Source organism: Pantherophis guttatus, chromosome 15 (genome assembly GCF_059756535.1).
Source record: "Pantherophis guttatus breed Tessera chromosome 15, ASM5975653v1, whole genome shotgun sequence".
Classification (NCBI taxonomy): domain Eukaryota; kingdom Metazoa; phylum Chordata; class Lepidosauria; order Squamata; family Colubridae; genus Pantherophis; species Pantherophis guttatus.
Genome location: NC_142077.1, coordinates 18,703,011 through 18,727,947, shown reverse-complemented (window position 1 = coordinate 18,727,947; position 24,937 = coordinate 18,703,011). Strand labels below are relative to the sequence as shown.

Genomic DNA, 24,937 nt, shown 5'->3' with positions numbered 1-24,937 from the left:
ACATGTTAATCTAATTGCAATAAATTGTAGGGGTGATAGAGTAGTATGAATTACATTATTTATAGTTTTTTAATTTGTTTATTATTTTCCACTTTTATTATACAATCTTGCCAATATTCTGTCTTTAATTAAACTATGCCTGATTAACAAACTATTCTAATACATTCATGAGACCCAGGTTGGATTTATTAAAATCTAATATTTTGGATTTGATTTGACCCCAAATATAACATAGCATTCTTCATTGCTTTTTTAAATCAATCTGGAAACTGCTTCAGAAGCTCTGAGTGATAAAAGTCAATTCCCTTTTTTCTACCGGATGAATCCCAAACAAGGGATCCTGTACCCAGTAATTGTCCAACTGCTCCTCCATTTCAGATGGACCCTGATTGGCCTCTTTGCTTCAGACACAGAGAAGGGAGAGAATTTCATGAGGACTTTCCCTCCTATGCTTGTCAAGAATGGAATTTGTGCTGTTATATCACAAAGATTGTCAACAACTGGATATACAGCAGCCCTCAGGGATTCCCTCTCTAAATGGAGACAAGTCAACGTCTTTGTTCACTTCATAGAACATGATTCCATTTGGGGAAGAATTCTTCCTTTACATTTAGCACTTATGCATTTGCCAGGACCCATTGAAGAAAAAGTCTGGATCCTCACAAGTTTCGAAGGGTATGAAATGAACAAGCGCAGACTTCTCAAATACATCCATAGTATTTGGAAGTTTGGTTTTCTGACAAAAAAAAGGCCAAGGGATTCTGCCTTTGACCCCCATTTCTTTGTGGAGGAAAAGTTTCAAGATCATTATTTTCTCTGTTCTCTTTCAAAGAACGTCTTTTCTGTCAAAGGCCGCAGAAGATGCACCCAGAAAGCCCCACTGGAGACCCAGGAGAAAGAGAACAGTAGAAAGTTCCCAAATTACTATCAATATTACAGCCTCATTCAGACTCTGGCCCAGGCCTTGAATGCCGCCTATTCCTCCAGGTGGAGGAGGAGAAGGAAGGAGGGAGAAAAGACTTTGGGGTCTCCAAGGCTGCAGCCGTGGCAGGTATGGGGGTCCCAATATTGATCCATTAATCTTAGATCCTTTGGAGGAGGAATCCAGAGGAGAAGGAGGGGAACCATCTCAACAGATCTGGCCAATTCAGTTACTCAGGGAATAATGGTTCCAAAAAATAGATAGCATGGCATTTTAATATTTTGCACTGATCATTTGAAAATGCTGTATTCTTTCTTAAATAAATTCCTGTATGGTTGAATTTGTTATTAGCATCATGGAATTTCATCTTTATTCTGTCCAGTGGTGGGTTTCAAAAATTTTCGCTACTGGTTCGGTGGGTGTGGCTAGGTGTGGCGGCATGTGACTGAGTGGGCATGGCCAACTTGATGTCACTCATGCCCACACCCACTCAGTCACATGACTCCCCCACTTAGCCACACCCACAGGAAAAGTTAGGAAAGGTAGGGAATTTCCACCTATCTCTCCTTGCCCTCCCTTTGCCTGTCACCCCCATTTCCCCTCCTTTAGCGGCCCTGGCCCTAGCCACCTTCCTCCCCCACCACCACCTCTTTGTTCAGGCTGCTTACCTTCTGTGGCGGCTGATCCAGAGTCCAGAAGGCAAGCTGATTAGAGGTTTTGGCGGCCCCCCAGGCTCCATCTGGGAGCACGGGAAGACCCCTTGGAGGGTAGAGCTGAGGATTTTGTACAGTATCTGCATGACAAAATCGCTCAAATTCGGGAAGGCTTGGACTCTGATGGGGTAGGTTCAGACAGGGTGATGGAGGAAGGTCTTGAGAGTGTTATCCAGGAGGAGTTTGACCCGGTGACTCCCGAAGACGTGGACAGGATTCTGGGTAGACTTAGCGTGGCCACATGTTTATTGGACCCGTGTCTGTCCTGGTTGGTGCTGGCCTCCCGGGAGGTTACACAAGGCTGACTCCAGAGGATTATCAATGCTTCTTTGAGTGAGGGTTGCTTTCCCGCCACCTTGAAAGAGGCGGTGGTGAGGCCCCTCCTCAAGAAGCCCTCCCTGGACCCGGCTGTTTTAGCGAATTATTGTCCAGTCTCCAACCTCCACTTTGTGGTGAAGGTTGTTGAGAATATGGTGGTGCGACAGTTTCCCCAGTACCTGGATGAAACGGTCTATCTTGATCCGTTCCAGTCGGGTTTCAGACCTGGGTACAGCACGGAAACAGCATTGGTCGCATTGGTTGATGATCTCTGGAGGGCTCGGGATAGGGGTTTTTCCTCTGTCCTGGTCCTATTAGATCTCTCAGCGGCTTTTGATACCATCGACCATGGTATCATGCTGCGCCGGTTAGAGGGGTTAGGAATGGGAGGCACCGTGCTGCGGTGGTTCTCCTCCTTTCTCTCTGACCGGTCGCAGTTTGTGTTGACAGTGGGGCAGAGGTCGACCTCAAGGCCTCTCATTTGTGGAGTGCCTCAGGGATCGGTCCTCTCGCCCCTTCTGTTTAACATTTATGTGAAGCCGCTGGGTGAGATCATCTGTGGTTTCGGGGTGCTGTTCCACCAGTACACTGAGGACACTCAGCTGTACATCTCCACCCTGGACCACCCCAATGATGCCCTTGACGTGATGTCCCAGTGTCTGGAGGCCATTCGGATCTGGATGGGGAGAAACAGGCTCAAGCTCAACCCATCCAAGACTGAGTGGCTGTGGCTTCCAGCATCCCGATATAGTCAGTTGGTGCCTTCTCTGACTATTGGGGGCGAGTCATTGGCCCCCACAGAGAGGGCTCACAACTTAGGTGTCCTCCTGGATGCACGGCTGTCCTTAGAAGAACATGTGATGGCCGTGGCCAGGAGGGCTTTTTATCAGGTTTGCCTGATTCGCCAGTTGCATCCCTTTCTGGATCGGGACTCCCTACGCACGGTTATTCATGCCCTCATCACTTCCCGCCTGGACTACTGTAATGCTCTCTACATGGGGCTCCCCTTGAAGAGCACCCGGAGGCTCCAACTGGTCCAGAATGCATCTGCGCAGGTGATTATGGGAGTGTCATGGCACTCCCATGTAACACCTCTCCTGCACGAGCTGCACTGGCTTCCGGTGGCCCTCCGGGTGCGATTCAAGGTATTGGTTACCACCTTCAGAGCACTCCATGGCTTAAGACCGGGGTATTTACAAGACCGCCTTCTTCTACCAATAGCCTCCCACCGGCCAATTCGCTCCCACAGAGAGGGGCTCCTCCGGGTGCCATCGGCCAAGCAATGTCGGCTGGCGACCCCCAGGGGGAGAATCTTCTCTGTGGGGGCTCCTGCCCTCTGGAATGAATTGCCCCCCGAGATGTGGAGATTCCAACTTGCGCGCCTTCCGCCGGGCCCTCAAGACGCTTTTATTCCAACAAGCTGGGCTGGCCTAATTCTTTTAAATTTTTTAATCATTAACTTAATTTTAAATGTCTAAAATGGGTAGTTTTATTTTAATTAGATATGGGCCAAACTATTTAATATTTCTTAAATTGTTTTTAAATTTTATATCTGTGTGCTTATTCTGGCTGTACACCACCCTGAGTCCTTCTGGGAGAAGGGCGGTATATAAATTAAATAAATAAACACATAAACACATAAACACATAAATACATAAATAAATAAGTCCTCACATACATGCAGGAATACAGCCAGAACTTCCCCACCCAAGGGGCATAAGTTCAAATAGTGACCATGGCCTTAGAAGGGGCAGCTGCTCAGTGGATGGTAACGCTCCTCAACACTGATGTCCTTGAGCTGTGAAACTTTGACTGTTTCATGATGGCCCTGTGATGTCAGTTCGAGGACCCACTAGTGGATTGCAAAGCCCGTGATCTCATCAGAATCATGAAGCAAGGTCTCCGGCCAGTAGCTGAATAAACGAGGAGTTCCGAGACCTCGCATGCCGAGTGGACTGGCTGGAAGACATTCTGGTGAGCTGGTTCAAAGACAGACTGAATGACGACTTGTACATCGCCTGCTTAGCCCGAGGGGCCCCTAACCGCTTATATGAATGGTACCTCATGGCAGAGGAAGCCGAGATCGACATGGCCAGAAACCAATACCAAGCAGGAAGGGTCAGAAGAAGATCCCCACCCCAGGGGAAAAGAGAGCCATTCAAGCCAAAATCCACCTAGCACCGAGGCCATCAACTTGCTTTAAGTGTGGAAAGGAAGCAGCAGAATGCCATTCAAAAACTCCCACCAGAAAGCCCGAGTGGCCATCCAGAGGGAAGCTGACAAACTCAACCCCCCAAGGAAAGGAGACTGCCTTAAGAAGCTGAGAGGCCGTGGAGTTTTGACTCTCCTCAACCCCAGGGGAAGAAACTCCGGCACCCCAGTGGGAGGACCAGAGTCCACCCGAAAGCAATCCAGAAGATGACCAACTGGTAAGTGACCCAATTGAACCACTCACCCTACCCCTAAGACTGTTCATCCCCAGCTGAAGGAAGGGGGAGAAAATCTTGGCACTACTGGATTCGGGGTGCATCCGATGCCTAATTAGCCCAACTCTAGTAAGGAGACTAGCGATCCATCTGAGAAAGTTAAAAAATCCATCGCTTTCTGCCAGTTTGATGGGTCAGTAGCAAGGAGGAGCCTGCCATTTTGGCCACAGAGCCTGTGCAGATAAGCATGGGGGACCATAATGAGACTCTGACATTCATAGCAGCCCCTGGCATGGAATGGCCGTTAGTTCTGGGACTCACATGAAACAACCCTAAAGTAAACTGGAAACAAGGGACCATAAAATTCCAAAAGCATGTGACATTCACAGATGAGCGAGAGAAGAAACCCGGAAAGTGGGGGAGCAAAGAAACGGCCATGCCCAGCCGGGCTATGCCAACTCAGGGCATCCCAAAAGAGTACAGGGACCTAGCCGAGGTCTTCAGCGAGGAATGCTCTGACGAACTTCCCCCCGCCCCCAACCGCGGCACACACTGCCATTAAATTCTACAAGGGACCAAACTTCCAAAGCCAAAAATGTATTGCATGTCCCCTCAGGAACTTGAGGAACTGAGAACATTCATCAACAAAAATCTGGTGAGGGGATTTATCAAACCTACCCGACCAAAAATTGCGGCCCCAGTGTTGTTCCGTTAGAAAAAGGACTGCACTTTGCGCCTTTGCGTGGAGTATAGAAATTTAAATACGGTGAGCGTAGAGAACATATATCCCCTCCCCCTCATGAAGGACATGTTGGTACACCTCTCCAAGGGGAGGATCTTCTCTAAATTGGACTTACGCGAGGCATATTACCCCATCAGAATAAGGGAAGGGGACGAATGGAAAACCACTTTCAATACACTACTAGGCTGCTAGTACCTTAAATATCCAAACAAACCATCGTAGATACCTATTGTATCATTTGTTTTCTTGTGTCTTTCCAGGTGGACTCTCCTTTTTTCTAAGGAGGGCAGCATGTCAGTTCCGTGAATCTGCCATTATTCGGGGGAAGGAGGGGACCCTGGATTACATTTATACTTTATATTTTACCTTCTACCCCTTTCCTCCCCCCATGTATCTTGTATCCTGCAGCCCATTGATTTATAACCTTTAGCCTGGCGCCTAAGCGGCCTGGCATTTTCTCACCTTTTGGGGAGCGTAAGGGGAGGGGGGGCCATGTGTCGGAAGAGGACCCTGGGAAAGTTCCCTTATCACTTTCTCAGAGCCGCAGGTACAAAAACATCTTCACACCTGCGGATTGGCTGAATCCCCACTGGACTGTTGGGAGGGTTTCTACTTTCCTTTATTCTAACTGTATTGCCTGAGGGCCCCCAGAGCCTCCTTTGATTCCGTCCTTCCACCACTCCTTCCCAATAAAAGCTTCCTTTTGAAAGGCCAAGTTTCAAGAGTCTGTACTTTCCTGAATGAGGAGGAGAGGCCGGACCTTACAGAGTCCTTTACTGAGATCCAGTGATACCACCAGAGTTCCCATAATCTATTTAGGAAGTGTGATGATGGGTGAGAATGACTTTTGGGATGAGGGGAAGAGAGGCTGCCTAGGGAAGGATCAGAGAAGAGGGGAGAATCCTGCAGCTGCATAATGGGAGAGAAAGAAACTCAGAAAGGATCCTGGCTAACTTCTCAGGCTGAGAAAAGAGTTGGTGGGAGATTTGTTCTTTCAGATCTGCAACATTTTGTTAATGTCGCATTACAATCAAGTAGAATTAGCACATCTGGAGATGTTTTCCATCAGGATGACCAGGGAGAAGATTAGCCTGACAACTTTCTTCTTGATCAACCCATGCTTTCTGGGAATCAACCTCTTGTTTTCAAAGAGTTTATGAATCATCTTTTTTCTTTCTCTGTTCATTTTATTTGTCATCTGCTCTAGAATGTTCCCTATAATTGATCAATTGTGTCAATTATATTTTCTCTATATTTTGTCAGTATATGATTGACAAATTTTTTCTCAAACCTTTTCATTCACTTATGAAGATAATGACAGCATTTGTATCCTATTTAACCATATTTGGAGATTAGACAATTGCAGAAGAAAGATTCAATGTGGGATAAGAAACAAAGTTTTCTGTTTTTCAAATTCCTGGATGTTCCCATTCTAGTTTCATCCATTTCTGGAGAACAATGAATTTTTCAATATTTCTGAGAAGAAACTGTACTTGGATCAAAATGGAGAGATAACAGCAGATCTGGGCATTCAGGCCTCCTTGGTTCTCCCCAAGGAATATCCCAAGACAGAGGCTCTGGCATATTTCAAAAGACAGAGATTTACTATCAGAGGAGGTGCTCTTTCATGGCTAAAGTTACTCAATAAGGTGGGAGAAATGTTGGTGTCTTTTCTCTGTTTTCCAAAGCCTGAGGTCCCATTTCAAGTGGGCAAAGCCTGGAGTCTCCTGGGTGGTTGGCCTCCCATGCCAGGTGGTGTCATCTCATGGAAGTTCTTCAAGAGACGGGACCTAAGTGGAGTGGCTTTGCCATGTTTTATGGAAACCTTTCAAGATCTTACTGGTCAGAGGTTTCTTTCTTCATCACAGTTTAATTTCATATTAAAAAATCTAATGGAATAGAAGTTTCCTCAATCTTTTACAGTAAACTTTGTTCTCAGATTTAACATGAATATATCATCATGCTTAAATCTTTTTCCAATTCGATCCCTCAAGACTTTTATTAAATAGAAAAATACTTTATTGTAATGTTAAATACCAAAAGCAAAAGGGAGGAACTAAATGAAGAACCTGCCAGTTTTACCTCCTGCATCTGTTTAGAAGTAGTCAGAGGTTTCATATTTACCCCAATGATGATCAGAGGCTACTTGTCTCCATCCATTTCTACCTCCATTTTCCATGGACGGAGAGTCCTAACATCTTTTCTTTGGCATTCCTTGTTTTTCTGCTCAGTCTCTGCCTCAGTCCAAATGTGTGGAAAGTTGTCATCCTGGATTTGTCAAGAGGGCTCGAGAAGGAGAGCCAGTTTGCTGCTACGACTGCGTTCCTTGTCCGGAGGGGACCTTCTCCACTCAGGAAGGTGGGTCACGCAGAGGAAAATGGGAGGCTTTGTGGAACTGGATCCAAATTAAAAAACAGATTGAAGCTCACCTGGTTTTTTATTTTTAACTTGCACAATTTCATAGCTAAAAGGAAGTAAATCAAAAAGACTTGGAAGGAGGGGCTGGGAAAGAGATGTGAGGAGGGGTTGGCAGACTGGGCAAGCTTTACTAACAGCAGAGCAAATATCTCTTATGCCTTTTAGTTTAGATTTCAGTGGTGGGTTCTGCTTACCTTTACCACCGGTTCACAATGGGAGCATGCACGCTTCTGCACATGTTCAGATCTCTTATGATGACGTCCAGTTCGGTGGGCGGAGCCTCTTGCCGGTTTTACTACTGGTCCTTGCGAACCGGTCCAAACCAGGGGAAACCCACCACTGTTGGATATGTGCTGCTATTTTTAACTTTTTAGGAACACCTGAGTTCTTTGAAACTTGATGAATTGTTTTAGGCCCACCTTCTGAAAGACCTTGCAATCCACTGTATATTGGATCCTCCCCTTGAGGATCATTGAGAAGGTGTCACTGGGCCATAATCTGGTGCTGTGGATAGTTATGGGAGGGAACTCATTACACAAATATTCTGTCAGTCATGTAGATCAATCAATCAATCAATAATCAGAACAGGAAAGCACCTTGGAGGTCTTTTAACCCTACCTCCCTATACCATTTCAGACAAGTGACTGTCCAGTCTCTTCTCAAAAACCTCCAATGTTGAAGAACCCACAACCTCTGGAGGCCAGCTCTTTTCACTGGTTAATTGTTCTCACTGATAGGAAGTTTCTCCTTAATTCCATATGGCTTCCAGATGTTACAAGATACTGTAGGTATCCTCCAAATTCAGGAGATTAACTGCCATGTGGCAGGATTCATGATGTCTGACTATATGATTCATTATTAACCTCTAATATTATACGTTCTTATGAAGATTCTATGCATTACACTGGAAATAATTAACATCCTATGTCTTCCCTCACCTTCATATACCTACCTACATTTTTTAAAAAATATCCTTCTTATGCTCTTTTTAATGAAATAGCTAAGAAATACTTGTTGGAAAATGCCCATGGTAACAGCTGTCATCCCAAAAAGGTATTTCTTGACAAAAAATCAGTATATTAAAGAAATATTGTTTTTTTGGCTTTCTCAGATACACAAAAATGCACCAAGTGTCCAGATGATAAATATCCAAATGTGGACAGAGTCCAATGTATCCCCAAAGTCATAACCTTTCTGTCTTATGAGGAACATCTGGGCATCATCCTGGTCTCTTTTGCCCTACTCTTCTTCCTAAACTCAGGCCTTGTTTTAATTATCTTCATGAAATACCGAGAAACTCCCATTGTCAAAGCCAACAACCGGGACCTCTCCTACATCCTCCTGGTCTCCCTCCTGCTTTGCTTCTTGTCTCCTTCTCTCTTCATTGGTCAACCAAGGAAAGCCACCTGCCTTCTCCAACAAACGGTTTTTAGCATCATCTTCTCAGTTGCCGTTTCTTCTCTCTTGGCCAAAACCATCACAGTTGTGTTGGCCTTCCTGGCCACAAAACCAGGAAACCGAGTGAAGAGATGGTTGGGGAAGAGTTTGGCCAACTCCATCATCCTTTGTTGTTCTGCTCTCCAAATTATCATCTCTTCCATCTGGCTGGGAGTTTCTCCCCCCTTCCCTGACTCTGACCTCCACTCCCAGCCTGGAGAGATCATCCTGCAATGCAACGAAGGGGCCGTTGTCATGTTCTACGTCACCCTCAGTTACATGGGCTTCCTGGCTGCCATCTGCTTCACGGTGGCTTTCCTGGCCAGGAACCTGCCTGGGGCCTTCAACGAAGCCAAGCTGATCACCTTCAGCATGCTGGTCTTCTGCAGTGTCTGGGTGACTTTTGTGCCCACCTACCTGAGCACCAAAGGGAAATCCATGGTGGCTGTGCAGGTCTTCTCCATCCTGGCCTCCAGTGCTGGTCTGCTGGGCTGCATCTTCATCCCCAAGTGCTACATTATCCTTCTGAGGCCAGACCTCAACACAAAGGAGCAGCTCACAGCCAGAACAAATGTAAAAACATGAGATATAACACAAATATGATAGTGGAAGAATTATTAAAGTTTCTTTTATTTGAAAGGAGATATTCTTTCCATTTAGATAGTATGCAGGAGTAAAAGAAAATCATGTATATGTATAGGTTTCAAATTTAGAAATCATTGAATTCTTCACAAAGGACCAGCTTACAGCCAGGAGAAATGTGTAAATATGAGACTGAGGAATTTCAACTTTTAACATTTTCCACAGTCCAAACCAGGGGTGAAATCTAAAAATTTTCGCTACCAGTTCTGTGGGTGTGCCTCAATTATTGGGTGGGGCTTGGTGGTCAGATGACTGGGTGGGTGTGGCTTGCTGGTTAGGTGGGTGTGGTCAAATCGACATCATTTCTTTGCCCTTTTTTAACCTACAAAACACAACACAACACAACTGGCTCACCAACAATGTAAAAGCAGCTGTGCTAGACCCAAAATGGCCCCTGCAACAAGCAGGAACCTCACACAGGCACAAAAAGCCCCAAAAACCAACTTTCACACTTTACACATACACAGCACAATACAAAACAACACAACTGGCTCACCCACAATGTAAAAGCAGCTGTGCTAGACCCAAAATGGCCCCTGCAACAAGCAGAAACCACACACAGGCACAAAAAGCCCCCAAAAAATCAACTTTCACACTTTACACACACACAACACAACACAACTGGCTCACCCACAATGTAAAAGCAGCTGTTCTAGACCCACAATGGCCCCTGCAACAAGCAGGAACCTCACACAGTCACAAAAAGTCCAAAAAACCAACTTTCACACTTTACACACACAAAATTCCACATACAGCTTTGTGAGATTTTGTGTGTTTGTGTAGTTAGAGTGAAACACTAGAGAAACACACAAAATCGCAGAAAGCTGCACAAATATTATTTTATTTTTTTATTTTTATTTTTATATAAAAGCAGCTAAATTTAAACCTTCATAAACTTTAAATGGCTAGGTCTAAAAAAGAACAACTAAAAAAAAACCCCAATTAACTATTTTTTTTAAAGCTCCCAAAGGGGGGAAAAACTTACCCAATTGAAGGGACAAGGCAGGCAAGCATGCAGGCAGATAGAGCTGCTCACCGATGAGCTTGACTGCAGGCAGGGAGATTCAATTGCTTGCTGATGCAATGGATTGCAGGGATTAGAGGAAGCAAAGCAAGGCAGGCATTGCAACCAGCAGCTCAGGATTCAGTCCAAAGAGTGAAGGTAAGCAAGCTGGAGGCTGGGGGGGAAGCGATTTTTGCTACCCGTTCTCTGAACTGCCTGCCGCAATCGCTACCTACTCGCCCAAGCCGGTCCGAACCGGGAGCATTTCACCCCTGGTCCAAACATAGAAAATGGTCCAAGCTGTTCTGCATGCATGAGTGGGCCAACTATTTCTCTTGAAATAAATAAAGGGTGTGTGGAAGATTGTGAGGAGAAAAATTTCTTGGAGAAATGGGAGCATGTTAGCAAGACAGAAATATAGAAGGAATGTATGGAGCAACATTGATGCCCTCATTTCTCAGTACATTTCACCCAAACTGCTGTGGCAACTGAGAGGTTTCTTTTTGTTTACACAATAACTCTTTCTTGAGGGTAGCAACAATACAAGGCTGGGGAGGTAACTTGAGTCTCCCTAATTCTGAATATTCATGCTCACATCATCTATTAAATGAAATATGCATATGTATGATTGTCCTTTTCTCCTCCTTTCCTGGAATGTATAAATATTTATTTATTTATTTATTTATTTATTTATTTATTTATTTATTTATTTATTTATTTATTTATTTATTATATTTCTATACCGCCTTTCTCCTGTAGGACTCAAGGCGGTGTACAGTCAAGAAAAATATAGACACACAAACATCATAAAATTGCTAATTAAAATTGTTACTTAGTTTGGTCGATTAAATAAAACCCAGAATTAGATAACATTTAAAAAATCATTCACATGTTCATATGTTTAGCCCCGCCTGTTGAAACATCAGGGTCTTGAGGGCACGGCGGAAAGCACGGAGATCAGGGATATTCCGTATCTCCGGGGGCAGTTCATTCCAAAGGGTTGGAGCCCCCACAGAGAAGGCCCTCCCCCTGGGAGTCGCCAGTCGACATAATTTGGCTGACGGTACCCTGAGTAGTCCCTCCCTGTGAGAACGAACTGGTCGGTGGGAGGCTATTGGTGGCAAAAGACGGTCTCGTAGGTACCCAGGTCCTAAGCCATGGAGCGCTTTAAAGGTGATAACTAACAATATGAGTGCATCTTTTTGTCTGTAAATATTTCCTCCCACTATTTTCTGGAGGGAAATTCCTCCAATGGACGCTAAATAAATCACAACTGCAGTGAGCCTGGATTATTGGAGTTTTAGGGTCCTGTGTTTGATTCCACAGAAACTGGTGTCAGGAGTGGGATTCACAATCTTCCATCTGCCACCAGGGACAACAGATGGGGCAGCCCTATAGGGTGAGTGTTGGGAGATTGATCCCATAACCCTTCCCACTGCCATAAAAGGCCACCATAGGAGCTTCTGTCAGACCACAGTCTGTGTCCAAGTGTCTCTTGTGGCTGGAAAGGTTTGTGGTCCCTTCCAACCCAATTCTCAGCCGCCCTGGCCCTGCTGTGAGCTCAGCCGAGCGATGTCTGGAGGAGTCCAGGAACCGAGGGGGAATTTGGCTTGGGGGGGGGTCAGAGTGACCTTTCCATGTGGAAGAATGGAGGCTGACCTGGAGGCTCTGTCAAACTCCCCTTTTCCTGTTGTCTGAATGGAGGAATTCAGCTGATCCCAGGCAGGGAGGGAAGTGGATGATGGGGCTCAGTCGGACTCTGAGTGGGGAAGGAATCTTTCCCAAAGAAACAGAGAAACCTGCTGTGTCCCAGGGCTGGGAGGGGGTCCGATGCCCCCACTGGTGCCCCCAAAGGCTACAAAAGAAGGGAGTGAGTGAAATTGGAAGGGATGATTAAAAAAAAAACTCTTCCTCCTTGTGAGAAGAGAAATTCCTGTATCTGCACAAGGCTATGACAGAATCCATGCAAACAGAAGCAGGAAAGACAGTTTTTATATTTGTTAGATTTTTCCCCAGTGTTTTATTATTTTTTCAAATAACTAAAGGAGGTGAACATGTCCAACTCTTCTTCTTCTTCCTCTTTTCCCCACAACAATCGCCCTGTGAGGTGGGCTTGTCTGAAAGAGAGGGTCTGTCCCGAGGTCAGCAAACAGGCTTTCAGGGCTAAGGCAGGACTTGAACTCAGGATCTCTTGCTTCCTAGCCTGATGCCTTAAACATTGTGAGTGTTAAGGCAGGGCGGATTTTGGGCAAAGGCCCTGCTGGTCACCACTGTTGCCTCGTCTTCCAGCAGGACCCCAAGTGCCCCCTCCCCCTCCCGGGTCTTTCTGGGGTAGAGCAGCCCCATCCGAGAGCAAAGGAGAGAAACTCCTGGACACAGAGAGCCCCTCCCCCCATCACAGCCCCTCCCTCTTGCCAGGGTTCAGCTAAGACTCACTGCCTGTAGGGGGCAGCATAGAGTCTGGCCCTGAAGTCCTAGCTGGGCTCTGGGAATTGAAATCGGGGCCTCCAGTTGATTGGCTCAAAGCCCCCAGCCGCCTTTGATGACTAAGGCGGGACTAGAACTCAGAGTCACTTACTGATTGGCTCAAAGTCATTAAAGGCCCCCCACCTAATTTTCTTGATAGCAAGATAGGTTGGCCACTGCCTTCTCCTCAACCTACCCCTGGCATTTCCTGGTGGTCTCCCAGCCCTGCTTAAGCTTTTCCAAATCAGACTGCTGCTCCATCCTACAGCTAGTCCTCCACTTACGACCAGAATTGGGACCAGAAATGGCATTGCTAAGCTAGGCGGTCGCTAAGTGAAGTTTTTCTGAATTTTACCATGTTTATTGCCACCGTTGTTAAGCGAATCACTGGGGTTGTTGAGTGAATCCTGCAGCCATGAAACAAACGCCGCTTCGCCCACTGATTTTCCTGGTCATAAATCTGTGTTGATTGCCAGGCACCCAAATAGTGACCTTGTGTCCAAGGGGATGCTGCACTAGTCGTAAGTGCGAGGACCCATCATAGATGGATTTTTTTCAATGGCCGTGGGACTTGGAACTGTCGCCAAATGAATGGATATAAATCGAGGACTCCCTGTAGGATACTTGGTTAGGGACTGAACCAGTGGTGAAAGGTAAAATTTGTTACTACCAGTTCTGTGGGCGTGGCTTGGTGGGGGGGGGAATGTGACTGGGTGGGCGTGGCCAACTTTTTTTTTTTTTAACTTTTAAAAGCATTTTTCAGGTTGTAGAAAAAATGCTTTTAAAAGTAAAAAAAAAAAAAAAGCCTCTGATGATCGCACAGCTGAGCTGGGCTTGTGGGGGGGGGAGGGGGGGCACAGGGACTTTTGCTACCGGTTCCCTGAACCACCCGCCGCCATCGCTACTGGATCAGGAGATCCGGTCAGAACCGAGAGCATTTCACCCCTGCCTTGGGGGGAGGGGAAACAGGGTCAGGGCCCAGGTGCGAATTAAGTGAGCTCAGAGTTGGCTTCCCTTGGTCCGTGCCTACCTGAAGCTCCTAATCAACACCTGGATTTCTTCTGAAGCTCCGCTCGAGGCTCACGATTCAATTAGGACATCGGTCGGAACCCTGACAGCCTCCCTGAGCCCCATCGTCCACTTCCCAGCTAGCATGAATTACCTTGGCTAAACCAGATGAAAAAGCCAAGGAAGCCGGCACTTTTCAGACTCCTTGCCGGCCTTTGCGAGACAAACTAATTCAAATCAAATCACAAAATGCACAAAACCAGCCTCTAAATTCCAAAATGCTGCAGAAGAAACTGCCTCCAAATCCCCGTCCTGACCGAACCGAGAACCGAAGGCTGTGGTGGCTTCCGCCTCCATTCAAGCTTCTTTTTGAGCTGCTGGCTTCCCTCTTCCTTCTTCCTCGGATCCTCCCAGCTGAGGACCCAGCGGATCCCTTCCCTGAGATTGGCAAGATCCTACTGATCTTGCGCAGAATCCAAAGGATTCCCCCTCCTTTGATCTAGAAATTAGAAATCCTCCTGGGTTAAATACCAGGCAGGTACGGGTTCATATAGAGGATCTTCCTTAGTTTCCCCTAATGAATATAGTACAGGTAAGTCCTCGACTGACAGGAATTCATTTAGTGACCGTTCAAAGTTAAAACGGCGTCACTGAAAAAAGGTGACTTATGACCATTTTTTACACTTTCGACCTTTCTAGCATCCCATGATCGCTTGATCAGAATTCAGACACTTGGCAAATGGTTCGGACTTATGACCGTCGCTGTGTCCCAAGGTCACGGGACCCCCTTTTGCAACCTTTCCACAAGCAAAATCAAGGGAGAAGACAGATTCACTTAACAACCGTGATACAAACTTCACAACTGCTGTGATTCACTTAACGACTGTGGTGAGAAGGGTCGTAAAATGGGACAAAATTAACTTAACAAGTATCTTTCCTAACAACAGAAATTTGAGGTTCAATGGTGGTCGTAAGTCAAGGACTATCTGTAACTCCTTTTTCATGCAATGTCCTGGTGTCTGATCTTTGTCTCATCCCAGCTATGAACTCAACCTAAAGTCTCCTCTGATATCCACCGTTTCCCTCGTCTCCTGATAACCCCATTCCTTCCTTCACCCTCCGTTGTGGCTGACATAGTCAATGGGGGGGGGATCTGGCAGCCCCTCTTAGTTCCTCAAACTGATCTCTCCCCCCCCCCCCCACGGATGCTTTCCTCCCAAGGTCCTCCTGGCTGGAGGGGCAGAGAGGAGCCAAGGGCTGGCTTTTCCAGGGGGGTCTGTGGATGGGAGCCTCCCCGGTGCTTCCTAAACCCCTTGAGAAGCTCCTGTTCAATGTAGGCTTCCTGGCCATGAAAAAGAGCATGGAGTGTGTTAGTTCAAGGCCAGTTTGACCTTCCTTTGAAGGACTCTTGGAATCTTGTGCTGCACAATTTATATCAGGAAGGGAAGTTGGGTTCTGCCAGCCGTAGGTTTCTGATTCGGCCATTACTAAGTGAATTACAGGGTGTTTTTTTTATGCTTCAGATGATAATGAGTCTCTTTAGAGCCAGACTTTTACTGTTTTTACTACTTTTATTCGTTTTTCAACACTGCACAGTTGCCCTGCCTGGTGGATGCTCTCAGGACAAACTGTATAAAATATATACCATCCTCATTCAGATACTGTTAAGTCTGCTGTTCTCTATAACCTTCACACAGATCATAAGATTTCTACTGTCCATCGTACGAGTCAAATGGACAGAAACAGAAGCAATCTGGGCGCCAGGTGCTAAATTCTGTGCAGCCTCCATCCCCCCACCTGCTGTAAAGTAAGACATCCCCCCAACATAAGACTTAATATCCATTTTTTTATACTTAAAATGGTCATGAGGGCACAGAACCGGTTGTTAAATTATTTGAATCTCACACCTGCTGGATTTTGTTGAACTCTTTTCCGTTGATGGGTGGGGCCATGCAGGCTATAAAAGCTTGAGTGGATCAGAGAGACAGAGAGATGGACCCAAATGAGCTGCTGTGACCATCCCTTGACAGACCCCAGAACGTCCTTGGAGACCCCTGGAAAGTGACCTTGTTTGTCCTTGGGGTCTATGCATTGGTTGGCCTCTGCGTTTTCTTCCACCAGTGCAGGTAAGTTGCTCCTGATCAGGGGAGTGGCCTCACCACAACCTGGGGAGCCTTATGGCAATGGAAGCCCCTCAAAATGTTGGTGGGACTAACAGGAGAAAGGATAGAGTCCCTCAGGGCTGGAAGGAACCTCAGAGGTCTTCTAGTCCAACCCCCTAATGGTTTTCTGATCTTTTCTAGAAAACCTCCAGTAATGGAGCCCCCATTAAGAATAAGCCTTATTATCATTGCTAAAGAAACAATTTACCAGTCAGTTATATTTTATTCTTTTTTTCTTCTCCAATCCCCAGAAAAAGGTGGCTGCAAGTGTCACTAGAGCAACGAAGTGAAGATGTGGAGGCCGCCATCATCATGGTGAAGCCCTACATACCGGAACCCATCAACCCCAACATCACCATCATTGATGAACGGAGGAGGATGTCAGACGTTCTACCTTGCTCGACAATGTGATGGTTGGTAAATGTTTGAACTAATTTGGTTGTCAGTTTTTCTTTATTTTTCTATTTGAAAGATATTCTGTTATTGTTGTTGTTATTTAATTCTTAATGCCTTTTGTTGTTTTGCATTTCTTGCTTTGGGGTTTTGGGTGGGGGTGGTTGGACTATGGAAGCCAACAGGAAAGAAAACCAGGAGCCTTTGATCTTAATTTGGTTGCTCAGTTTTGATTTGTTTCTTGCTTACTGTTTCATTATTATTAAAATATTCAATCTGTGCTTCTTTTGCCCCAGGACAAACAGCGGCCACGGCTGAGATGCCAACCATCCCATTGTTGACCAAGGCTGAACGTCTGGCATCGTCTTTCATCATTGATGGTGATGTGGGAAGTGATGGATTCCAGTATGGAGGTTCCACAGTGATGGAGGCCGCCTCCTCATCTTCAGCTGGTGCTTCTGGTGACACTTGCAACCCCTTCAACGCAGAGGCCAAACCAAGCAAGGACCCCAAAGAGGAACAAGGTCACTTTCCAGGGTCTCCAAGGAACTTTGGGGGTTTCCGTCTGGATGGCCGCAGCAGTTCTGTATTTGTAAATATATATATAACTATGTATTATATCTTTTATTTTCTGTTTCTTTTTTGTATTTGGGGCTGTAATAAATTCATTTTAAATTCAAGATTGCTCTCTAAATATTTCTTCTTTCAGATCTTCTTTCTTTCAGGTTTATTTTAGTCTGATTTTTTTTTTTTTTTTTGGTGTCTCAGAAACCTCAGAAACGTCTCAGCATTTTAATGGGGTCTGTAGACTTTCTACCTTGCACGACAATGTGATGGTTGGTAAGTGTTTGAACTAATTTGGTTATCAGGTTTTTCCCCGTTATGATGATATTATTGTTATTTAATTCTTGGATGGATCCCATTCAAGAGGCGGAAAAACCCAGGTGACTGCAGTCAGTGGACAACTTGGAGGCGGGAAGAAGTGAGTGGACCAAGGACTTGTCCACAAGAAGAGTCCTAGCTGAAGGGAGAGGATTTGGGGTCTCTTGAGGACACCTGGTGTCCTGGGTTGCTTTGCATTTCCTGCTTTGGGTTTTTGGGTGGGGATGGCTGGCCTTGGAAGCTAAAAAGAAAGAAGAGTGGGAGCCTGGTAATTTTAAATATTAATTTGGTTGCTAAGTTTTATTTATTTATTGCTTCTTGCTTATTTATTATTTTATTATTAAAATATTAAATTGGTGCTTTTTTTGCCCCATGATGAATAACTGCCATCAGTGAAATCCCAAAACAATTGGAGCCCCATTTCGACACCCATGGCATTGACAACCTCACCATCGGTCAATTGCCAAAGGCCGCTTTCCTTTGAAGAGCTGACATCCAATCTGGCTGACGGTGTGAAGAACCACAATCCCCCCTGTGAGGCAGGACCTTGACATGGTTGTGGGGCTTGTGTGCTCAGAGGAAGATGAGGGCTACATCTGAGGTTCAACCATACTGGACAGGAATCATGAGGGGAATCGGACAAAGAATGCCTCTCCCATAAACAATAGGGAAAAACACACATGACAGAAACCCAGGTGGGCTCTCCAGTTGCCCAGGTCAGGAAGGACCGTGCCAGGGGTTGAAATTCCTGGACATCTGGTGGAAAATGACCTGCAGGACTCAGGACTGCTAGCTGAGCATCCAGGGGTGGCAGCTGCTGAACCACTGGAAGGAAAGTGGTTTTCCGACTCCCCCCAAGATGGCAGCCAGACTCAGCAGGGGTTTTTCCCTTACTCCTGGTTTCCTCACCTGAACTGGTTCTTTTCTTCCCTTTTTTCTTTTTATGCACTTTTTAATGTAGTTTTATTTAGCTTTGGGGGGCTTGTTTGTCATTTTTTTTTCATTTTTTGGAGGTTTTGAATGAAATAAAAAAAATGATTTAAAAAAAAAAGAAATGATATGAGAAAAAGTACAAATGAAATCTTAATGAAAGATTCACATTGTAGCTGCCATTCGTTTGTTCTTATATAAAATAGGAGAGCTTGTTAAGTCCTCCTGCTAAAAATTATATATTTTTCTACTGGATTTTACTTATGCACTCTATTAGGAATTCATAGATATTGTTCTAAAAACTGGGTGGTATTTTTAAAACAACATCAAAGTAGCTTTGTCTGAGAGTTGATATAAAGGTTGCATCCTGAAAAAATCCTATTTCTTCAACTATCCCGCCTGTATTAATGACAATATAGACGAATAGATGGAGAAGATGCTGCACAGGGAATAATCAGGTAAGGGGGGAGGGGAGCCCCCAGGTGCATAATTGGCAGAGAAAGAACCTCAGAAAGGACCCTCCCTCACTTTTCAGGCCTCCAAAAGCGTTGGTGGGAGATTTGTACTTTCAGACATGCAAGATTCTCTTATGTGCCCTTCAAATAAAGTAGAGTTACATCATGTTTCCCATCTGATATACCTGGGAGAAGATGTGGGGGGGGGGGAGGTTTGCTACCTAGTGTGCCAGGTGACTCTGGCCAGAGCCAGATCTGGGAGGTCAGATGTGGCTGCTGCAGACTTTTGAGGTGCTTCTGCTTGTTTTCTCTCATAGTCCGACTTTCTCAGTTGGCTGTAATGGCTTTTCTCCACATGGTAATTGTGGTCCATCTCAGCCAGTTCATTCTGTAGACTCTGGAGCTGCTTCTTAACCTCTGGCAGAAGGTTCCTCACCTCTTTGAGGTCTTTCTCAGAGTCAGCTTTCTCTTCATTGAGATGGACAGCTGGGTAGTGACCTCATGCAGTTCTTTGTGGAGTTCTTGAATGTATTTCACCAAAGATTTCTTCTCTAGCTCTAACTGATGGCATGATCTTCTGCAGGTTTTCTGCAGGTCTTCTGTTGTGGTCTTAAGTTGATCCACTTTCTCCTGGAGAGAGCTGTGCTGATCTTTCATCTATTGATTTTTTTTTCTGGAATTTCTGGGACTGAAAGTCAAAGGAGTCTCTCAGTTCATCAACTTGGAGGTTGGGACCATCAGTGGTCACTGAGAGATCTCCCAAGGATATTGACCATTTCTTCCTTGTTGCTCACCTGTTTGAAAAATGGAGAGACACAGTCACATCCTCTCTCCGTTCAGGGCCAATTTTGCTAACCTGCCTTTTCCACTCTGGTTTTTTCCTACGGTTTTGGAGTCCATCATCTTCTGCTAGAATGAGATGCAAGAGGAGTGAAGACCCAATGGACAATCTGCAGAGGAGTCTCCTGCCAAAGGATCCTTTAGATATAATCTACCCAGATCGGTTCTCAGCTACAAAGCACCAGATTCAAAATATCATATTTGAGGGCACATCAAGTGAAAACCAGCTCTCTGGAGACGTTCCTAATGCTGGGAAAGGTGGAAGGGAAGAGAAGGAGAGGACAATTTGGGATAAGGTTAGTGGATTTGATTACTGTGTGGATGGGTGAACTTTAGGGAGACCTGAAAATCCAGACTGGGGACAGGTCATCCATCTACCTCTTTGGCCACTCAGAGTCCACACAATTTCAATGCTGTGAATCAATGCAGACGAAGCTCCCTGGAGAAGTCAGTAATGCTGACATGGGTGAAGGAAAGAAAAGAAGGGAAGGATCACTAGTAAGCAGCTATAGTGGGGATGGGGGAAGGTTGGGAGACCCGAAGGACCAGGTTGGGGCAGATCTACATGGAGAAAATCATCTATGGGCTGCTAGGCATCAACATTCAACTTGATGACATAGAATTAATCCATCAATCAGTCAATCAATCAGACAGGCAGGCAGTTGACTTACAAGGTCCCTTTCAGCTGTAGGCTTCTATTGACTACTTCCTTTTCATTGTCATCTTAACCTACAAATAGGGAACAGATGAGGGTTAATACAATCAAATGACAATAGCCTACATCAGTCATTAAATTACACGACAACAACTTTGTGTAAAAACCACAGTCTTGGCCCCTTTAACACATGGATGGTCTTCAACTCCCAGAATTCTGCATGCTGGCTGGTTGGAGAATTCTGGGAGTTGAAGTCTCCCCCCCCCCATACCTTAAAGAGGCCTAGTTCAAGAAACGCCAACAGAATCCCTCAATACTGATCTCTCTTCAAACTCTCCTGACTTCCCATTTGATTCCGAGTCCAACTCAAGGCATGTCATTGCTCAAAACCCTCCAAAGGAGTCGATATCGGCTCTCCATCAATTTGGATGTCTTTGTATTGCTATGATTTCTGATAACAGGAAAAGGTGATGACCATTGGAATTAAGTCAACCCCCCCCCCTAAGTACTTACGAGTCTCATCTTAGCCACGAAAGCCAGATGGGTGACCTGGAGCCAGTCCCTCTCTCAGCCTTCACAAGGTTGGTCTTGTGGGAATGAAGGAATCTTAGATAGGTTCACTGCCTTGAGCTATTTAGAGAAATCATAAAGGCGGTATAAAGACCTAATTAATAAAAAATGAAAATAAATGAATACTTCAGTTGCCAAGCCAAGTGTGTTTGGGAAATAACTACTATCTGGCCAACGGAATCACAGTTTAGGTTAATTTCCCCAAATCATTAAGCAGGTCAACCTTTCGCTTTGGGGTCACAATCTTCATCCAACTGGGACAGCCTGAAGCCAATTTTTGGGCCTTAAACCTTGCAGATTTTTCCTAGTGTACTTCACCGCCAGCCACCCAGCCCCAGCCCCAGCCCCTTTCTGGAGACAAGGACCTTCGAGATGGTGGATGAGGAGTTTGGTGACAGGTATGGAGGCTGCAGACATGGCAGGTATCAGCATGTCTGTCGTGTTTGGTTGAACCTCATTTCATTCATTTCCCCCGCTCCTTAATTCTGCCTTAAAGGGGAGGGTCTCTCCCTCCTGAGGAGCCCAGGCGAGGGAGGCCCTGCGATGCCCCCAGTGCTGCCATCCAATCCAGCCACTTTCCAGGGATGCTGAGTAGAGTCTCCATTATGTGGTCCAGACTCCCCAAGGATGCTGGAGGTTGCCAAGGCAACAGCCAGCCAATGAGCTCAGGAGGAGCCTCTGACGTCACAAGCCAAGGCTCTGATTGGCCTGGACCTGAGATTTGAATAATAACCCCCAACTGCCTGCCTTCACCTGGGGGCGGGGCTTATCCAGGGATGAACCGACTCTGAAGGGGCTTCAAGCCCCAAATTCCCTTCAGCCACAGCGGCTCCTTCTGAGGGGGGAACCGTTGGTCGCCTGGAGAGGTCGGGGGAGCCCCAGATTCTGCCCCTTCTCTGGGGATGGAGCCCAGATTGAAATGTCGCCCCTTGGATCTGGAATGAAAGCTCCAGAGAGTCCAGATTTTCCTCTCCAGGCCCAGATGATGAAGGGGAGCTGAGAGGGAAACACCACAAAAGATTAAATATTATTCGTATCCAAAAGGCCTTGTGAAAATGTACCTAAAGGAACACAGGGGTCTTTGCCAGCTTTAGGTGTCCTCCTCACTGCCTGCAGAGGCCAAGTATGGCTTAAGGGCCAGAGTATAGGCTGCCCCCTACAGGCAGTGAGAGGGACCACTAAATCATGGAAGGACCCGGTGGAGGAAGGACCCTGAATGCTGACTGGAATTCTGGGAGTTGAAGTCCACACCTCTTCAGGTTGCTAAGGCTGAGAAAGACGCTCTAGTAAACCCTTCACTGGGCAGTTGGAGGGATGACCTCTGAGGTCTCTTTCGACTCCATTTGTCCATTATTCTAACTCCTCCCCTCTTTACGGAGGGCAAAAGAATCCTCTCCAAAAAGGGACTTGGGCAACAAAATGGAGGATGCAGGGTCTTTTCCAGCTTTAGCTGTCCCTCTCAGTGCCTGCGGAGGCCAGGTGTGGCTTAAAGGCCAGAGTATAGACTGCCCCCTACAGGCAGTGAGAGGGACAGCTAAAGCGCAGCCTCCTCCATTTTGTGGCGGGAACCTCTAGTAGAAAGAGGGAAAGGAGGAAACTGGATGTAGCTAGAATTCTCTTTGTGGCTTTTTTCATCCCTTTTCAAACTCTGTTCTGTGTGTGGAACTTAATCTCTTCTTTTGGCTGCTTGAATAAAGCCCATCTTGGTTTAAGCCCCGGAGTTTCCTCAGGGCCTCCCTGTCTCCCCCTCAGGCCGGCTGAGCCCCTGAGTCCCAAGGCCAGAGCTTCTCCCCTCAGATCCCATCCTGGCTCCCCAGAATTAGAATATTATGAATTACCCCCATTGAAGCAAATAGCGCTGCTGTTTTCAGATGCACAAAAGGTGTTTGATAACGTGAATTATGGCAATTTATGATAAAACAGTTGAAAATGATGGATTTTGGAGACAGATTCATAAATAGGATCCAAACTATGTATAGAGAGACCAAGCGGGCAAAGGTGAAATGACAAAGAAAATAGATATCAGAAAAGGAACAAGGAATGAAAATAAAAAAAGAATATAAATTACAAGCATTTGCAGATGATTTGGTGTTTATCATGGAAGCTCCAATAGAGACAGCGCCAAAACTATTAGAGCAAATAGAAGAATATGGGAAAGTAGCAGGACTGAAAATCAACAAAGATAAGACAAAAATATTAGTTAAATATATGAGAGAAAATCAAAAGAAGGAGATGACAGAGACACTGGACATCCAAATTGTGAAGAAAGTGAAATATTTGGGTATCCATCTGACATCAAGATGTGCAACGCTCAAGGAAGACAATTATTATAAACTGAAAAAACAAATCAAAACAGACCTGGAGAAATGGAGAAACTTGCAATTACCACTAATGGGTAGAATAGCATTAATAAAAATGAATGTATTACCAAAAATATTATTTTTCTTTCAAACTATACCAATAAAACTGGAGAAAAAAATACTTTGAAGAGCTGAAGAAAATAAGGTGGAAATATGTGTGGCAAGGAAAGAGCAAGAATTAACATTAAAATGCTACAAGATGCAAGAACTAGAGGTTGCTTGGCTTGGTGGACGTGGCAGAGGAAGGTTACTGCAAAATCCCCATTTCCTCCTGATCAGCTGGGACTCTGGAGGCAGAGAATAGATGGGGGTGGGGCCAGTCAGAGGTGCAATTTACTGGTTCCCCAAACTACACAAAATTTCCGCTACTGGTTCTCCAGAACTGGTCAGAACCTGCTGAAACCCACCTCTGTTCCAGTCCTGCCTTAGTACTTTTTGATTGGGGTGTGAAACTTGGAAAAATGTTCTGAGATTGATGTGGGATATCAGAATTGGGGATTCCTAGAGTGTGAGATGGCCAAGTGTCCAATATTGTGTGGTTTGATGGAGGAAAGTGAAATTGTGGGAAAAGACCAGTTCCATGTTGGGCAAAGCCATAAGTCTCTCTGCCTTCTTCTGCTTGTGAGAGAACCAGAGGAATTTGTGTGGTCACTGTGAATCTTAGACTGATCTTGGTCGGATCCATCAGAGCTTTTCTTATCTCCTTAGAATGGAATTTGCAAAGTGATCCTGTTTGCAATTAGGAGCCATTATAAGACATAAAAATTGATTCCCAATTGATCAGCAATCTGTGTGGTTGGAGAGCAGAACAGCTTCCATGGGTGTCTCTTCCTAGAAACCTGAAAGTGCCCCCCCCCTCTTATTCACCCCCTTCTTGGACCTGGATGAATATTATGCAGCACTGAAGGTTTGTGACCTGGTCAATGATGTGGCTGCCTTTAGATAGGATCCCCTCAACCTCCTCCTGGGGAGAGTCTCAAGGTCCCCTTTCTCTGGACATTTGGCCCAGCCCTTCACAGACAAGAAATGCTTTACGTACAAATTGTAAAGTGGAAAACTAAACAGCCTGAAAACTGCTATATTATTTCTCTGGTTGATGAAAGAAAAAATATACAGTGGAAATTTCTTTACATACTTTAATTTTTTTATTTACTTTATTTTTTTATTTTGGTGTAAAGTACCAAACAACAAATAAAAACAACCCCAAACTGAAATCCCAGACAGTTCTTCTGCTGAATTCTTTCTGCAAAGGAGGTTTTTATGAGGAAATCAAGAAAGAATTATATAAGAGAGATGAAGATTTCCCTCTTCAGCTGAGAGCCAGTCAAACATGGCATTTCACATCATTCTGGCATTTTCACGGAGAGGATCAGGCAACCAGGCTGGTTCCCACAGCTTCTTCCTGACCTCTTTTCCTGCTCACTCTCTCTCACACACACTTTTAGCTGTAGGAAGAAGTGTCTGAATTATTTTTTATAAAGTGTCACATTCAGTAGCTGTTGCTAAACACCAAATTTCTCTGAATGACTTCTGCACAGTTCTCTTTAGCAAAATTTATTGAGCTAAGAAGATACAAGAATTAGAGTTATTTCTCA

General features: G+C 45.4%; 1 protein-coding gene and 1 long non-coding RNA gene across 2 annotated transcripts; one reads left to right on the top strand and one right to left on the bottom strand.

Moving 5' to 3' along the window:
- Positions 1–259: 259 nt before the first annotated feature.
- LOC148112044 (vomeronasal type-2 receptor 26-like) lies at positions 260–9,563 on the top strand (the record flags this gene model as incomplete). Its single annotated transcript, XM_087878857.1, has 4 exons — positions 260–1,051; positions 6,558–6,770; positions 7,353–7,479; positions 8,651–9,563. Coding segments are annotated over 4 exons (2,043 nt in total), but the record flags the coding sequence as incomplete, so codon positions are not given.
- An 8,900-nt stretch (positions 9,564–18,463) lies between these two features.
- Positions 18,464–21,562, bottom strand: LOC117657612 (uncharacterized). Its single transcript, XR_015730026.1, has 4 exons — positions 21,348–21,562; positions 20,926–21,076; positions 20,429–20,486; positions 18,464–19,711 (listed from the first exon to the last, which is right to left on the bottom strand). It is a non-coding gene; the product is annotated as an uncharacterized LOC117657612 (long non-coding RNA).
- Between the last annotated feature and the right edge of the window lie 3,375 nt (positions 21,563–24,937).